The 17,631-nt window shown below is 44.2% G+C and overlaps 2 protein-coding genes across 4 annotated transcripts; both read right to left on the bottom strand.

The window, feature by feature from the left end:
• Positions 1–3,550: 3,550 nt before the first annotated feature.
• Positions 3,551–9,559, bottom strand: LOC121502401 (uncharacterized). 2 transcript variants are annotated; one of them, XR_011445548.1, is made up of 7 exons: positions 9,533–9,559; positions 9,021–9,356; positions 8,562–8,957; positions 4,655–7,636; positions 4,193–4,440; positions 3,621–4,130; positions 3,551–3,567 (listed from the first exon to the last, which is right to left on the bottom strand). XR_011445548.1 is itself a non-coding variant. In XM_041775846.2 (6 exons), the coding sequence occupies exons 1-6, from the start codon at positions 9,542–9,544 to the stop codon at positions 3,680–3,682; spliced, it is 4,425 nt and encodes a 1,474-aa protein (XP_041631780.2). In that variant the 5' UTR covers positions 9,545–9,559; the 3' UTR covers positions 3,581–3,679. The 2 variants fall into 2 exon arrangements, 1 of the variants encoding a protein (XP_041631780.2); XM_041775846.2 differs by lacking the exon at positions 3,551–3,567 and having other exon boundaries at positions 3,581–4,130.
• A 1,168-nt stretch (positions 9,560–10,727) lies between these two features.
• LOC121502388 (uncharacterized) lies at positions 10,728–17,379 on the bottom strand. Of its 2 annotated transcripts, XR_011445556.1 has the most exons (6): positions 16,923–17,379; positions 16,464–16,859; positions 12,581–15,562; positions 11,371–11,618; positions 10,799–11,308; positions 10,728–10,745 (listed from the first exon to the last, which is right to left on the bottom strand). XR_011445556.1 is itself a non-coding variant. In XM_041775801.2 (5 exons), the coding sequence occupies exons 1-5, from the start codon at positions 17,247–17,249 to the stop codon at positions 10,858–10,860; spliced, it is 4,404 nt and encodes a 1,467-aa protein (XP_041631735.1). In that variant the 5' UTR covers positions 17,250–17,379; the 3' UTR covers positions 10,759–10,857. The 2 variants fall into 2 exon arrangements, 1 of the variants encoding a protein (XP_041631735.1); XM_041775801.2 differs by lacking the exon at positions 10,728–10,745 and having other exon boundaries at positions 10,759–11,308.
• Positions 17,380–17,631: the final 252 nt, after the last annotated feature.

Genomic DNA, 17,631 nt, shown 5'->3' with positions numbered 1-17,631 from the left:
CTTGTGTCTGCTGTGTGTATTGTGTTCCTAGGGCTTCGAACTCTCCCGTTAGCCTTAGATAGTCCTGTAGCGATTGTATTTCTCTACGTTTGGCGTATCTTTTGAACTCTATGGTGCTGGTGGTTTGCACGGCCTAGCTCGCCGGGGTCGGGGTTCGTACGGAAATTTATATGTCCAAGCCCCTCGTGTCCCAAAACAACAAGGCAGAGAGAATGATATGATTTGATGTTGACTTTATTGGTATTGGTATAGAGAAACCTTGTGGGAAAGAATACAATTTGGTGTCGTCGTTGGAACGTCTCGTTGCTACCCTGGCTACAGGGTAGACCCGTGTCACGGGCTCCGTCGATGAGTAGCCGGCTGGCTGATGTCCTGTGGTGGGGGAACTTCTGCTATCCCTTTGTTCAGGTGGTGCAACTGCGCGATGTCTGCGCGCGTTGGTCGACTTGATGGCACCCTGTTCGGGTGATGCGACTCTGCGACGAGTGTGCAGTGAGTCGACTTGTTGCTAACCTGCTACAACGCGATATGCACGTTGCGTTCGACTTGATTATGCCCTATGTGAGCGGTGCGACAGCGCGTGGCGCGTGTCGGCGTGACGGCACTCTGGGTGAGTGATGCGACTCCGCGACGAGTGTGCGGTGAGTCGGCTTGATGATGCCCGGCTTGACGATACCCTGTCCGGGTGATGCGACTGTGTGTAGTCGGCTTGACGACACCCTGTTCGGGTGATGACGCGTAGGGTGCGTGATCAGTTGCGGGCTGGCCGCTGTCGTGGTCACGGTAGGTGGGTCCGGGTGACGTCCCTCGAAGTGAGCGACCGTCGTTGCCTAAGCTCGCACCGTCCCTAACGCTTCACTGCTACCCTATATCTGCCAAGATCCGCCAGCAAGGGCCAGACCTTGTCCCCTCCTATGCTTGCTTTGCGAATGCGGCGAACCTTACTCGACGTCCTCCCCTATTCGTGATCCGCCATCAAGGGCCAGACCAGGACCCAAGTCTATACTACCTGTACGGGCGTGGTCATACGGACCGCACTCGATACCCTGTTTCCGCGAGATCCGCCATCCAGGGCCAGACCTCGTCCCACGCCTAACTTGCTCACCGAAGCCCGCCAACTAGGGCCAGACTCCGATCCTCCCGTCTACTCCGCTAGGTCCGCCAACAAGGGCCAGACCTAGTCCCACTGCTACCTACACCTTTTCCTATGTATATTCGCTGATAAGGTTCGCCAACTAGGGCCAAACCTTGTTCTCCTGCCTCATCTTGGGTTAGTATTACTTATTCACTCACCAGTTGTCTGCTCGGCTGCTCCGTAAAAGTGAAGTTGCACTGGCCGGTGCGTCGCTTTATATAGCCGGCCGACAGCTGTTTTCCGCAGATCGATAATCGATAGTTTCCCGATGGTCGATAGGCGGGGTGTTGCCAGATCGACCATATCCATTTGATTGCCACCAGCTGTTCGGGGTTGGGCGCGCTAATTCTTTGCTGGCATTGCCACCCGGTGACAGTGTTCCCGTACTTCCTATCTTTCCCGCGCCCACCATTATTTAAATCTTGCCGTTGGTGTTCGTGTCTTTTTTTGTTTTTATTCTTAACCCTACATTTATATTTCTAATAACAAAGGAATCTTTAGTAACTTCTTGGTAACAAAATAGAGATCTTTTCCATTGGTATTTCAGGTTTCTTTGTGTTTTGTTTTATGTTGCGACGCAGGGCGTCGCACTGGTAACAGATTTATTGGCTGGAGTTATAAATAGCAAAAAGTATCTTTAATGCGCAAGAAACAAATGAGAACTGATTGAATGCAATGACAAAGTACTTTTGTCCATCCAAAAATGCATTATCTTATCACGTGTTATAGCAAAGAAATAAATTTGCTTATTAGTGCCATATTTTGCTCTCTCAAAGCTATAAATAGATTCTCTTTGAAATCTCTTTGAAATTCGCCAAACAAGCAGTTTTTGATACGTTGACCGCAATTTCTCAAATTGGTACATTGTGGAAACTCTTCGTTTTGGAATTGACAATCCACATTCGTAGGATTTATTGACATAAACTGTAATTTTAAAGATACCGGCGTCAAATTTTGCGCATGGGCATTTCCATAGAAAGGTCCATCGTGATCAAATAAATAAAAGGTATACAACATCTTTTTTTGTAATATAGTTACAGTAAAAAGTGTTCCAATTGATCAATTGTTACAGAATTTAGCATATTCCTTTGATATTAACCTCTAAACCAGAGGCATTATGCTTTCACTTTTGCTTTCTAACTCAGAGAATGCGTAGACTCGGAAGCCGATTGGACTCCGGTGAATAATTATGGAGGAATGTTTCGTGCATTGTCACCTATCGACGCAAAAATTAGGGTTTATTATGCTTGACCATCTTCAAACAATTCTCGGAATCATTAATTCTTCATGTATTAAATTTAGTATTTAATACTAGTTTTAACTTGATAAAGTTTAGTCGTTTACATTCTTCCGTTCAGCAAAACTATATACATATGTATGTAATCACTGACCTCTAATGGAACGATAGTTTTGCTAAACGCGTATGATCACTGATCATGATGCAAGATTTCATCCATCCGGAACCGGAATTTACTTTTTCTCAAAAAAAATCCTATAAGTAAAGTTTTTTAAATATTTAAACTTAGAAGTGTAGTTTTGGGTACTTTTGAAGGGCTTTAACTTCAATACGTTTTATTTTTTATAAGCAATCTTTACGGCATCTTCAAGAGCTGTTCTTGTATTAAAAAGGAGCTTTTTAAATTTGGAAAGTTTTTTTTTTTGGTATACAATATATTGTCTCTTGAATTTATATCAATATTTTTTCATAAATCTCTGAGTGGGTCGAATTTGACAATACAAAACAAGAAAGGAAGCTAACTTCGGCTAACTACATGGCATAAATAAAATGCTGAAAACTCACACAAAACAGAGTTTCATAAAATTTTACCTATACTTATTATGTTTACAGTTTGACAGTTACAGTTTTACATTCCTAGCTTTAAATTTTCTCTACATAAAATTAAAACCGAAAATCTGAAATAATATAATTTGGCCATATCTCAAAAATGATGCAAAAATGTTGAAAAACAGCTAAATTATCAGACGGACGGACAGACGGACATGGCTAAATCGACTCGGCTGTTGGTGCTGCTCAAGAATATATACTTTATAGGGTCAGAAAGGTCTTCACTGCGTTGCAAACTTCTGACTGAAATTATAATCGTTCGTTTGTTATTATGGCAGCTAAATGATATAGCCGACTGATCCTGCCCGTTCCGACATATATTAGTGAGAATAGTCCGAGTTTCATTCAGATAGCTTTAAAAATGGCTAGATCGATTGATTGATTGATGCTGATCAGGAAAACATATACTTTATAGAATCGAAACCGTCTCCATCTTTGCGTTGAAGACTTCTGAATAAAATTATAATACCCTGCAACGGTACAAAAATGCTCTAATTAAGTTACCTAAGGACCTTGGCTTTTAGTAATTTCATTTTGCTTATTACTTTTTCAAGGAGCCACGGAAGCTTCACTGTTACTCGCATACCTGTGAAAAATGATTTAAAAATAAATTAAAAATCTTTATTTATATGAGCCTACCTAGAACGACTTGGAATATTTTATGAGCTTATAACCTATAGTCAACAATACAAATTAGGTCACTCCTTATGCAGTATCATATTGAATTTGCTAATGGCCTCGGCAACATATTTTTCCTTTTCAGCTAGCTCGGATTTGAGCAGCATGCGCAGTTCTTGTAGATTGGGCATTGTACGACAGTCGCGAATATTAAGCAGCGTCCTGAAGATAGTCTCCCACATCTGCCGCTGGACATAGCGCGGAAGAGCAGTTTTCGGCATCCAAACTCCACTCGTACTCCGTTTCACAACTTCCATATAGCTACCGAAGAGCAGGACATGCATGACACCCACTAGGCCGAATAAATCGAGCTGGTACGTCCACGGCCGATTGGTGCGCATCTCAATGCACTTGAACAGCTCGTGGTGGTGCACATAATTGAATGTTTGATTGGGCGGAAAGCGCCTGGTGTCGATAGACACGCCAAAGTCAATAAGCTGCAGGCTAACCTCATTGGGATGCGCGCACAACCTAGAAGAAACACATGATTCGTAGTTCTTATGGTGAAAGGGTTATTAGCTTAAGGTTCTTACGGTTTCATAAGGAGAAAGTTGTCCGCTTTAATATCGGCGTGAATTATGCCCAAGGCGTGCAGATGATCCACGATGTCGAGCATCTGGCAACTTAGATGCATCACAACGTACTCGTCCAGGTTCTTGCCCGTGCCACTCTTTATTTTGTTGCACACGGAGATCAGCGAACCATAATCCGAGAAGTCCGAGATATAGACACTGCAATTGTTGCCCACCAGTGCATAATCAAAGTGTGTATATGCTGAAAACTAAAAGATATAATACAAAATGATCATTTATCTTATTTTTTGTTTTAGAGTCGTAGTTACTATTTTTTTTTTGCAAATTACAGACTACATCGGAAATCAAGCACTTAAATTAAGCAGGGCACGCAATCATTATAAGTGAAAACATTAAAATAAGTAAGTAAGAAGTATTGAGTGGAGTTAATTGGTCATTATGTCTCCTTAAAACAAACCTTACCATTTGCTCGCTGCTTAGTCGACTGTGAACCTCCAGGGTAATGTAGAACTCCCAGTAGTTGGCTGGCCGCTCCTGCTTTAAAGCCACCTTCTTCCCGGTCTTAACGTGTTTTCCCGTGTAGATAGTTCCGTACGAACCCTTGTCAAGCATCTTGACCACTTCAAACTGCTCGCCATTCACCTCCACTTGGGCATTGGGACGCAGACGTTTGACATGGCCCACCAATTGGCAGTGCGGTAGCTTCTCGATGTACTGTGAGAAGTCAATTTCGTCCAGCAGGGAACCAATGAGGTCTATGTTAAAGGGGTTTATATTGTTATCGGGGACCGTTTGGATCACGACTGTCTTGTCTGTGTTTAACTTGGGGTGTACGAAATGATCTCGCGGAAGTGTATCACTATCATTATCATTATCAGAATGGCACCAGGAACGGTGCGATTGCTTAGGCGTTAGCGGTGTGGACTTGTAATAAATGCTCAGGTCTCCGTTGTCATCTCGCTCATCCTCTCCCCCAGCTTTGTCAGCTGGTGGATTTGAAACTACGGACGGAGGAAGCAGCGTGGAATTCTTAATCATGCTAATGTTAGTGGCAAACATCTCCGTGGCAGCATTTAGTTCGAAGAAGTTATCGGAGTGCCCTCCACTACTCTTTGATTGGCTTGAGCTGGGAGAATCGCTGGCGAACTTCAGAGTTCCCGAGGATAGCGGAAGTTGTGGCGGACAGCTACTCAGCTCTGTGCAATCATTCATGAACGAAGCGATCATGTGCGATGGTCCTACAGTCTCCGGCTTCTTAGCTGCTTCCTTATGCACTACTGACTGCTGCGTTTCGGGCACCGTGCAGTCCAAGCTAAAACTGCAGCCCATTGGTGGTTTTGGCTTTATCATCTCTGGCTGTGTCTCGTCGAGGAAGATCTCGAACTTCTGTTGCGTAGCCGGAGCGCCGGGTTCATTCACGGGCTGTGTCTCGGGAACAAAGGACAATTCGTTCATGAAGGAGTCCGCCAGCTGGCAGCCATCAGGTGCGGCCGAAGGTTTACCGATGGTCTCAACAAAGGAGACACCAATCGAGTCCCGAGTGCTTCTCGGTGGCTTCGAAAACATTTCGGAAGTGTTTCGCTCGCAAATACGCCGCGAAGCGTCCTGTGAAATGGAAGAGCCAAACGTCTTCATCTTTGGCGGCGTCTTTGCAAAGAGCCCGCAAAGGTCATCGTCATCGAGCGTTGGAATCTTCGGTGGTGTCAGCAGTCCAGCAGCTATCGCGCACTCTGGTAAACCGACAGGCAGTCGCGGCAACGTTTCGGTTTTGTCTTCCTGGAAGCAGGGCAGAGCTCTAGGAATCGTCTCAGTCTTATCCTCCTGGAAACGCAGCGATTTCATCATCGGCACGCTGGGAGCATTTTGCTCCCAAAGCTCTCGGCGCGAAAAATTATGGCCAGCCCTCTTCTCCTGTTCCTCATTAACTGTGGAGCTATCAAGGCCAGGCAGGCGCTGCTGCCTCAATGGTCCAGGGGTGGCGGCCAGAGTGGGTGTAGTGCGTGAGCCGGGGGAAGAAGAAGTTGAAGTAATGGTCGACTTAGTAGTGGCGTTAGTGGCCGCCGAACTTTGAGTGCCGTGTTCCGAGGTCTCCAATATGGTCGAAAGCTGTTTGCGTAACATGGGTGAGTGCGAATCCACCGGAAACTCGGTAGAGGTGGGAGAGGAAGCGGGCTCCTCCGTCGGCGACAGCTCCTTAAGCACAGTGCCAAACTGCCGGGATGGAGCCTGCTTCTGCGGGCCCTTCGGCGTACTTATGCCATGAGATTTTATGAACATGTTGAACATTTGCGTAGAGCACGTTTCATCTGCGTCGAAAACAGGTGCTTTAGTTACGGGCGCAGACTCTGGCTCATCTGGGTCCTGGTAAATCTGTATAGTACGCAGAGGCGGATCTGGCACAGCAAATTTAACATCTGCAGTTGAACCGGTTGAACCGGGATCCTCAAGTATATGCACCTTGGGCTCCTCGGTCGTAACAGGCGGTTGCGATGAGGCAGCGGGTTGACGCAAGACATCAGACGACGTTGCCGGAGCATCGTCTCCTAGGGCTGCCGGTTCCGTAACCTCCGCGCGATCCTCTCTGCGCGACATCATTGACTTTCTGGAGGAAGAGGGAAAGAAACTCTTGCGGCGCGGCATTTTGTCCTCGGGCAGGCATGCAGTCTCATCCATATCAAAGTCGCCAATGACTGTAAGATTACGTTTCTGCCGCCACTTGGCTGCCAGCAACTCCTCCTGTTGGTACTCTGTCTGCTCATCGTCGTTATAGAGCTGGTCGAAATCGACTTGAATGTTGGGCACTTTTGGCGGTTTAAAATACTTGTCTAGCTCGTCCAGCGCTTGCGGCTTGGAGGCGGTGGCGAAGTTTGGGTAGAGGCGTATTCCTCTGAGCTCCCCACCAGTGCCCCACCACGGGTCGTTACGGAGGACCAACGGATGCTTCGGCTCATGTCTTCTAAGATAAATGTAGCCACGATACTCCTCGGGGGAGAGTTCTATATTGGGTCGCGGGTATAGCAATGGTTTGTTATAACACGGCACTGCATTTGCTTCCGGCTCCTGCTCAATTGTTACTTGGGTCACCCATGTCTCCAATGGCTTGTTCTTAGCCACGAAATTGGGGGGAAATCGAAAGGGCTTGTCAAAGCGTCGTTCGTAGTTGGTGATGGGTGGAAAAACATACTCGTCGACATGTATATCGAAGCCCAGCTCTGGCGAGGAGTCGCCGGAGAAGATTTTGCCGTGCTTGTGGGTCTTGGCGTGAGCCTTGTTCCAGGGCATTGACTCCTTGAGGTTTTCTATCCCGCGAGCTGCCTCGACGATCGAGGTGTGGCTTGTTTTCACCTCTTGAGGCACCGCAGACAGCATGGCGCCGTTCTCGTCTCTGAAAACCTCCACGTTACGATCAGAATTCTGCATGCGGCTGGTGCTAGGGCCACCCATCTGAAAGTATCCACTGTTTGTATTAACAATTTACACGTCCTTCTTACAAAGATCCCTACGAATATTCACATATTATATTGGGGAATACATATATAAATATCAATAAGTGTTTTTGATTTATTTTTTTTAATCAAAGCGTTTCGAGATATTTGGAAGAATTTAAGTTATTAAACCCAAAAGACAATAAATTTAAGGGGTTTACCGATTTTTTAAAATTTTCTCTGAAGAGCGCAACTTTACAATTTCAATGTTTTACCAGTTATTAAGTAAAGTATGCAGTATTTTTCTAAATTTTTTTTAGTTAAAATATTATAACATTTTCGAGATATTTTGGCAACCAAAATACTACACAAAAAACAAAGGTTAACACGAACTGGGAAGGTCGATTTAAAAAATTTAAATGCAATTATGATCTGGATGAATGCGGAAAAATGCGGAATAAAAAACTAAAAACGCCCTGCAAAATAAACTAGTCTATGACTAGTGCGATGACCGCATGTATGCTGAACATATTGTGCAAATTTCGGTTAAGTCGTTTTTGAGAAATCATGTTGACCAGTTGGAAAAACGTGAAAATAAGTTAGAAAAGCGAGCTAACCTAAGAAAACTTTTGATTTTTGTAAACGGTCACATGGGTCAACCCTCTTAACATTAAATAAAATGCAAAATGCATATGTTGTTAATAAGAGAACGAAAAATGAGATCTTTAAAGAAACACGAAGCGCTCTGCAGTTGTTCTTGTTTCGGTTATTTTTGAGCTTAGGTAATTGTAGGACTGACATTTGTAAGCTTTAATAATAATAGAAATCAACATTATAAAAATTTAAAAAAATATACATCATTCTTATAATGATTCTGACTCCTAGGACTCTGTCACTTTGATAACGTTCCGATTTATGGGAACGTAGACTTCGGCATTTCTTACCTGCACCACACCCGGAAATTCGCTCTTTACGGCAGCTCCGGTACGCACGCTTCCCACCGTAATAGTGTTGGACCCCCGTTGGCGACGTCCCTTTAACGACTGCAAGGCCAACCGACGCTCGTGCAGCTCTTGGTTGACTGCGTCGGCCTGCTCGCCGTCAGAGTACAACATGCGCTGACCCACCGTATACCCGAAGTGCTGGTGGGCTTCCCTTAGCTCCTCGAGCGGCTGGGCCCGGCACTGGAGACCCAGGCGAAAGATCTCGTCGGCCTTTTGCATGTTGCCGCTCAAGTCACAGCAGTACGCCCAGGCGATGTAGAAATCCGCGAGCATCGTGCCAGTCCCGCGACTATACATTTCCTGGTACAACTCGATAGGGTTCTTCAGCTCTTGCGCCTGGAATCGTGCAACGGAGGGGGTAGAGATTGGCTAGTCCACAAACTTATTATCCTTACTTACAAATTTAATAAACAGCTTGATGAACCGCCTGTCCTGCTGGTAGCGAACATCCTTTTCGAATTTTGTGAGGCAGTCCTTCAGAACCACCTGCAATTTGGATTCGCTGCCGCCCGCCGGATAACTCTGCTCGATCCAGCAGATGTATGCGTGCCATGGGTCCAGGGGATCCTCGCCGGTATAGTTCTCCAATTCCTTCTTCAACTTGCTGCGCTGCGCAACTAGCTCCTGGCCCTGCGCGGAGTCCAGGCTGAGTGAGGCCTGCAGCAGGCTAACGTTGCGACCGCTCGCTAACGGTTGGATGTTCTCCTTAGCGGTATCGAAGTCCATTTCAGTCCCCTGTTTCAATGGTGCAAATATTTACCGTCGTATTACAATCATAAAACCCTAAAAAACAAAAACTTCGCGCCGCTGAAATGCTAGGGATAACATTTGAGCTAGCGATATATCGATATATGACATTTGACGTTAGTCGATAGTTCGAGTTTTACAGGGTTGGGAGCTCAGCCAATTACACGGTGGTTCATAGGAGGCGTATTTGAATTTTTTAATTATTAAATTATTATTTTATTGCTTATATTATATTCATCTTAATTATTTTTAATGTTGCTTAACTTAGTTTTATAAAAAAAAAATGTACTTCTGTTTTTCTCAAAAAAATTCCTATAAGTAAAGTTTTTTAAATATTTAAACTTAGAAGTGTAGTTTTGGGTACTTTTGAAGGGCTTTAACTTCAATACGTTTTATTTTTTATAAGCAATCTTTACGGCATCTTCAAGAGCTGTTCTTGTATTAAAAAGGAGCTTTTTAAAGTTGGAAAGTTTTTTTTTTTGGTATACAATATATTGTCTCTTGAATTTATATCAATATTTTTTCATAAATCTCTGAGTGTGTCGAATTTGACATTATTGGAAAACAAGAAAGGAAGCTAACTTCGGCACGCCGAAGTTTGTATACCCTTGCAGATTCCAATTAGATCATTAAGAATCGAGCCATTCTGGTTAAATAATTAAAAAATAAAAATAAAAGAAAATATATAAAAGTTGTATATTTATACATATGTACATGGCATAAATAAAATGCTGAAAACTCACACAAAACAGAGTTTCATAAAATTTTACCTATACTTATTATGTTTACAGTTTGACAGTTACAGTTTTACATTCCTAGCTTTAAATTTTCTCTACATAAAATTAAAACCGAAAATCTGAAATAATATAATTTGGCCATATCTCAAAAATGATGCAAAAATGTTGAAAAACAGCCAAATTATCAGACGGACGGACAGACGGACATGGCTAAATCGACTCGGCTGTTGGTGCTGCTCAAGAATATATACTTTATAGGGTCAGAAAGGTCTCCTTCACTGCGTTGCAAACTTCTGACTGAAATTATAATCGTTCGTTTGTTATTATGGCAGCTAAATGATATAGCCGACTGATCCTGCCCGTTCCGACATATATTAGTGAGAATAGTCCGAGTTTCATTCAGATAGCTTTAAAAATGGCTAGATCGATTGATTGATTGATGCTGATCAGGAAAACATATACTTTATAGAATCGAAACCGTCTCCATCTTTGCGTTGAAGACTTCTGAATAAAATTATAATACCCTGCAACGGTACAAAAATGCTCTAATTAAGTTACCTAAGGACCTTGGCTTTTAGTAATTTCATTTTGCTTATTACTTTTTCAAGGAGCCACGGAAGCTTCACTGTTACTCGCATACCTGTGAAAAATGATTTAAAAATAAATTAAAAATCTTTATTTATATGAGCCTACCTAGAACGACTTGGAATATTTTATGAGCTTATAACCTATAGTCAACAATACAAATTAGGTCACTCCTTATGCAGTATCATATTGAATTTGCTAATGGCCTCGGCAACATATTTTTCCTTTTCAGCTAGCTCGGATTTGAGCAGCATGCGCAGTTCTTGTAGATTGGGCATTGTACGACAGTCGCGAATATTAAGCAGCGTCCTGAAGATAGTCTCCCACATCTGCCGCTGGACATAGCGCGGAAGAGCAGTTTTCGGCATCCAAACTCCACTCGTACTCCGTTTCACAACTTCCATATAGCTACCGAAGAGCAGGACATGCATGACACCCACTAGGCCGAATAAATCGAGCTGGTACGTCCACGGCCGATTGGTGCGCATCTCAATGCACTTGAACAGCTCGTGGTGGTGCACATAATTGAATGTTTGATTGGGCGGAAAGCGCCTGGTGTCGATAGACACGCCAAAGTCAATAAGCTGCAGGCTAACCTCATTGGGATGCGCGCACAACCTAGAAGAAACACATGATTCGTAGTTCTTATGGTGAAAGGGTTATTAGCTTAAGGTTCTTACGGTTTCATAAGGAGAAAGTTGTCCGCTTTAATATCGGCGTGAATTATGCCCAAGGCGTGCAGATGATCCACGATGTCGAGCATCTGGCAACTTAGATGCATCACAACGTACTCGTCCAGGTTCTTGCCCGTGCCACTCTTTATTTTGTTGCACACGGAGATCAGCGAACCATAATCCGAGAAGTCCGAGATATAGACACTGCAATTGTTGCCCACCAGTGCATAATCAAAGTGTGTATATGCTGAAAACTAAAAGATATAATACAAAATGATCATTTATCTTATTTTTTGTTTTAGAGTCGTAGTTACTATTTTTTTTTTGTGCAAATTACAGACTACATCGGAAATCAAGCACTTAAATTAAGCAGGGCACGCAATCATTATAAGTGAAAACATTAAAATAAGTAAGTAAGAAGTATTGAGTGGAGTTAAGGGGTTATATACAGTTGTGATGATAAAAAAAATCGACTTTTTTTATTGCATATTCTTCAAGTATATACTATTGAGAATACTCTCACAAAAATTCATAAAGATCGGAGCTTTAGAACCGAAGTTGTAGCTATTTATAGCGCACGACCTGCACGTCGGCCGGAACAAACTTCAAACTTTAAACGCGATTATCTCAGAATCGTTTTTTTTCGAAGTTACCTTTGCGGTGGACACGATAACTAAAAAACTATTAATCCGATCAACACCAAATTTTGACCACTTATTTTTTATAACAATAGCTAGTCCTCTAACGAAGAATTTTTTATTTTTTTTTTTAACTTTTTTTTTTAGAGCATAAAAATCAAAAATCTTATACCTTGAAAAAGTAAATTTTTTGTTAAAACCGTCGCCATTTTTTTTTTAATCAAAATTTTTACAAATCTATGGTCTAGAGGACTAGGCAATACAATATACTAACGAAATTTTTTTGAATTGTTGATTTCGGATGAACCGTTCTCGGGATATGATGTCCACCGCAAGTCACCATCGAAAAAAAGACGATCTTGGAATTCGGCCATAACATTTTTAATATTTAATATTTTTTTATGAAAAAATTTTATAAAGTACCTAGAAACATGTACTAAACAACGTCGGTAAAACATTTTTGATAAATATTTTTTATGATGTCAAAAAAAAAAATCGACAAAATTGCATTTTTTTGCGCGGTACAACTGTATATAACCCCTTAATTGGTCATTATGTCTCCTTAAAACAAACCTTACCATTTGCTCGCTGCTTAGTCGACTGTGAACCTCCAGGGTAATGTAGAACTCCCAGTAGTTGGCTGGCCGCTCCTGCTTTAAAGCCACCTTCTTCCCGGTCTTAACGTGTTTTCCCGTGTAGATAGTTCCGTACGAACCCTTGTCAAGCATCTTGACCACTTCAAACTGCTCGCCATTCACCTCCACTTGGGCATTGGGACGCAGACGTTTGACATGGCCCACCAATTGGCAGTGCGGTAGCTTCTCGATGTACTGTGAGAAGTCAATTTCGTCCAGCAGGGAACCAATGAGGTCTATGTTAAAGGGGTTTATATTGTTATCGGGGACCGTTTGGATCACGACTGTCTTGTCTGTGTTTAACTTGGGGTGTACGAAATGATCTCGCGGAAGTGTATCACTATCATTATCATTATCAGAATGGCACCAGGAACGGTGCGATTGCTTAGGCGTTAGCGGTGTGGACTTGTAATAAATGCTCAGGTCTCCGTTGTCATCTCGCTCATCCTCTCCCCCAGCTTTGTCAGCTGGTGGATTTGAAACTACGGACGGAGGAAGCAGCGTGGAATTCTTAATCATGCTAATGTTAGTGGCAAACATCTCCGTGGCAGCATTTAGTTCGAAGAAGTTATCGGAGTGCCCTCCACTACTCTTTGATTGGCTTGAGCTGGGAGAATCGCTGGCGAACTTCAGAGTTCCCGAGGATAGCGGAAGTTGTGGCGGACAGCTACTCAGCTCTGTGCAATCATTCATGAACGAAGCGATCATGTGCGATGGTCCTACAGTCTCCGGCTTCTTAGCTGCTTCCTTATGCACTACTGACTGCTGCGTTTCGGGCACCGTGCAGTCCAAGCTAAAACTGCAGCCCATTGGTGGTTTTGGCTTTATCATCTCTGGCTGTGTCTCGTCGAGGAAGATCTCGAACTTCTGTTGCGTAGCCGGAGCGCCGGGTTCATTCACGGGCTGTGTCTCGGGAACAAAGGACAATTCGTTCATGAAGGAGTCCGCCAGCTGGCAGCCATCAGGTGCGGCCGAAGGTTTACCGATGGTCTCAACAAAGGAGACACCAATCGAGTCCCGAGTGCTTCTCGGTGGCTTCGAAAACATTTCGGAAGTGTTTCGCTCGCAAATACGCCGCGAAGCGTCCTGTGAAATGGAAGAGCCAAACGTCTTCATCTTTGGCGGCGTCTTTGCAAAGAGCCCGCAAAGGTCATCGTCATCGAGCGTTGGAATCTTCGGTGGTGTCAGCAGTCCAGCAGCTATCGCGCACTCTGGTAAACCGACAGGCAGTCGCGGCAACGTTTCGGTTTTGTCTTCCTGGAAGCAGGGCAGAGCTCTAGGAATCGTCTCAGTCTTATCCTCCTGGAAACGCAGCGATTTCATCATCGGCACGCTGGGAGCATTTTGCTCCCAAAGCTCTCGGCGCGAAAAATTATGGCCAGCCCTCTTCTCCTGTTCCTCATTAACTGTGGAGCTATCAAGGCCAGGCAGGCGCTGCTGCCTCAATGGTCCAGGGGTGGCGGCCAGAGTGGGTGTAGTGCGTGAGCCGGGGGAAGAAGAAGTTGAAGTAATGGTCGACTTAGTAGTGGCGTTAGTGGCCGCCGAACTTTGAGTGCCGTGTTCCGAGGTCTCCAAGATGGTCGAAAGCTGTTTGCGTAACATGGGTGAGTGCGAATCCACCGGAAACTCGGTAGAGGTGGGAGAGGAAGCGGGCTCCTCCGTCGGCGACAGCTCCTTAAGCACAGTGCCAAACTGCCGGGATGGAGCCTGCTTCTGCGGGCCCTTCGGCGTACTTATGCCATGAGATTTTATGAACATGTTGAACATTTGCGTAGAGCACGTTTCATCTGCGTCGAAAACAGGTGCTTTAGTTACGGGCGCAGACTCTGGCTCATCTGGGTCCTGGTAAATCTGTATAGTACGCAGAGGCGGATCTGGCACAGCAAATTTAACATCTGCAGTTGAACCGGTTGAACCGGGATCCTCAAGTATATGCACCTTGGGCTGCTCGGTCGTAACAGGCGGTTGCGATGAGGCAGCGGGTTGACGCAAGACATCAGACGACGTTGCCGGAGCATCGTCTCCTAGGGCTGCCGGTTCCGTAACCTCCGCGCGATCCTCTCTGCGCGGCATCATTGACTTTCTGGAGGAAGAGGGAAAGAAACTCTTGCGGCGCGGCATTTTGTCCTCGGGCAGGCATGCAGTCTCATCCATATCAAAGTCGCCAATGACTGTAAGATTACGTTTCTGCCGCCACTTGGCTGCCAGCAACTCCTCCTGTTGGTACTCTGTCTGCTCATCGTCGTTATAGAGCTGGTCGAAATCGACTTGAATGTTGGGCACTTTTGGCGGTTTAAAATACTTGTCTAGCTCGTCCAGCGCTTGCGGCTTGGAGGCGGTGGCGAAGTTTGGGTAGAGGCGTATTCCTCTGAGCTCCCCACCAGTGCCCCACCACGGGTCGTTACGGAGGACCAACGGATGCTTCGGCTCATGTCTTCTAAGATAAATGTAGCCACGATACTCCTCGGGGGAGAGTTCTATATTGGGTCGCGGGTATAGCAATGGTTTGTTATAACACGGCACTGCATTTGCTTCCGGCTCCTGCTCAATTGTTACTTGGGTCACCCATGTCTCCAATGGCTTGTTCTTAGCCACGAAATTGGGGGGAAATCGAAAGGGCTTGTCAAAGCGTCGTTCGTAGTTGGTGATGGGTGGAAAAACATACTCGTCGACATGTATATCGAAGCCCAGCTCTGGCGAGGAGTCGCCGGAGAAGATTTTGCCGTGCTTGTGGGTCTTGGCGTGAGCCTTGTTCCAGGGCATTGACTCCTTGAGGTTTTCTATCCCGCGAGCTGCCTCGACGATCGAGGTGTGGCTTGTTTTCACCTCTTGAGGCACCGCAGACAGCATGGCGCCGTTCTCGTCTCTGAAAACCTCCACGTTACGATCAGAATTCTGCATGCGGCTGGTGCTAGGGCCACCCATCTGAAAGTATCCACTGTTTGTATTAACAATTTACACGTCCTTCTTACAAAGATCCCTACGAATATTCACATATTATATTGGGGAATACATATATAAATATCAATAAGTGTTTTTGATTTATTTTTTTTAATCAAAGCGTTTCGAGATATTTGGAAGAATTTAAGTTATTAAACGCAAAAGACAATAAATTTAAGGGGTTTACCGATTTTTTTAAATTTTCTCTGAAGAGCGCAACTTTACAATTTGAATGTTTTACCAGTTATTAAGTAAAGTATGCAGTATTTTTCTAAATTTTTTTTAGTTAAAATATTATAACATTTTCGAGATATTTTGGCAACCAAAATACTACACAAAAAACAAAGGTTAACACGAACTGGGAAGGTCGATTTAAAAAATTTAAATGCAATTATGATCTGGATGAATGCGGAAAAATGCTTAATAAAAAACTAAAAACGCCCTGCAAAATAAACTAGTCTATGACTAGTGCGATGACCGCATGCATGCTGAACATATTGTGCAAATTTCGGTTAAGTCGTTTTTGAGAAATCATGTTGACCAGTTGGAAAAACGTGAAAATAAGTTAGAAAAGCGAGCTAACCTAAGAAAACTTTTGATTTTTGTAAACGGTCACATGGGTCAACCCTCTTAACATTAAATAAAATGCAAAATGAAAATGAGATCTTTAAAGAAACACGAAGCGCTCTGCAGTTGTTCTTGTTTCGGTTATTTTTGAGCTTAGGTAATTGTAGGACTGACATTTGTAAGCTTTAATAATAATAGAAATCAACATTATAAAAATTTAAAAAAATATACATCATTCTTATAATGATTCTGACTCCTAGGACTCTGTCACTTTGATAACGTTCCGATTTATGGGAACGTAGACTTCGGCATTTCTTACCTGCACCACACCCGGAAATTCGCTCTTTACGGCAGCTCCGGTACGCACGCTTCCCACCGTAATAGTGTTGGACCCCCGTTGGCGACGTCCCTTTAACGACTGCAAGGCCAACCGACGCTCGTGCAGCTCTTGGTTGACTGCGTCGGCCTGCTCGCCGTCAGAGTACAACATGCGCTGACCCACCGTATACCCGAAGTGCTGGTGGGCTTCCCTTAGCTCCTCGAGCGGCTGGGCCCGGCACTGGAGACCCAGGCGAAAGATCTCGTCGGCCTTTTGCATGTTGCCGCTCAAGTCACAGCAGTACGCCCAGGCGATGTAGAAATCCGCGAGCATCGTGCCAGTCCCGCGACTATACATTTCCTGGTACAACTCGATAGGGTTCTTCAGCTCTTGCGCCTGGAATCGTGCAACGGAGGGGGTAGAGATTGGCTAGTCCACAAACTTATTATCCTTACTTACAAATTTAATAAACAGCTTGATGAACCGCCTGTCCTGCTGGTAGCGAACATCCTTTTCGAATTTTGTGAGGCAGTCCTTCAGAACCACCTGCAATTTGGATTCGCTGCCGCCCGCCGGATAACTCTGCTCGATCCAGCAGATGTATGCGTGCCATGGGTCCAGGGGATCCTCGCCGGTATAGTTCTCCAATTCCTTCTTCAACTTGCTGCGCTGCGCAACTAGCTCCTGGCCCTGCGCGGAGTCCAGGCTGAGTGAGGCCTGCAGCAGGCTAACGTTGCGACCGCTCGCTAACGGTTGGATGTTCTCCTTAGCGGTATCGAAGTCCATTTCAGTCCCCTGTTTCAATGGTGCAATTATTTACCGTCGTATTACAATCATAAAACCCTAAAAAACAAAAACTTCGCGCCGCTGAAATGCTAGGGATAACATTTGAGCTAGCGATATATCGATATATGACATTTGACGTTAGTCGATAGTTCGAGTTTTACAGGGTTGGGAGCTCAGCCAATTACACGGTGGTTCATAGGAGGCGTATTTGAATTTTTTAATTATTAAATTATTATTTTATTGCTTATATTATATTCATCTTAATTATTTTTAATGTTGCTTAACTTAGTTTTATAAAAAAAAAATGTACTTCTGTTTTTCTCAAAAAAATTCCTATAAGTAAAGTTTTTTAAATATTTAAACTTAGAAGTGTAGTTTTGGG

This window comes from Drosophila kikkawai, chromosome 2L, assembly GCF_030179895.1.
Source record: "Drosophila kikkawai strain 14028-0561.14 chromosome 2L, DkikHiC1v2, whole genome shotgun sequence".
Classification (NCBI taxonomy): Eukaryota; Metazoa; Arthropoda; class Insecta; order Diptera; family Drosophilidae; genus Drosophila; species Drosophila kikkawai.
The sequence above is the reverse complement of the archived record's forward strand: the minus strand, read 5'-3'. Positions and strand labels throughout refer to the sequence as shown.

Excerpts from the sequence above, each read along its gene's own strand:
- LOC121502401 (XM_041775846.2), bottom strand. Across the intron at positions 7,637-8,561 it reads AATTTCCGGGTGTGGTGCAG|ATGGGTGGCCCTAGCACCAG; the intron begins GTAAGAAATGCC and ends GGATACTTTCAG. Across the intron at positions 4,131-4,192 it reads AACTTTCTCCTTATGAAACC|GTTGTGCGCGCATCCCAATG; the intron begins GTAAGAACCTTA and ends TGTTTCTTCTAG.
- LOC121502388 (XM_041775801.2), bottom strand. The coding sequence starts at position 17,249 with ATGGACTTCGATACCGCTAAGGAGAACATCCAACCGTTAGCGAGCGGT. Across the intron at positions 16,860-16,922 it reads TCAAGCTGTTTATTAAATTT|GCGCAAGAGCTGAAGAACCC; the intron begins GTAAGTAAGGAT and ends GCACGATTCCAG. Across the intron at positions 15,563-16,463 it reads AATTTCCGGGTGTGGTGCAG|ATGGGTGGCCCTAGCACCAG; the intron begins GTAAGAAATGCC and ends GGATACTTTCAG.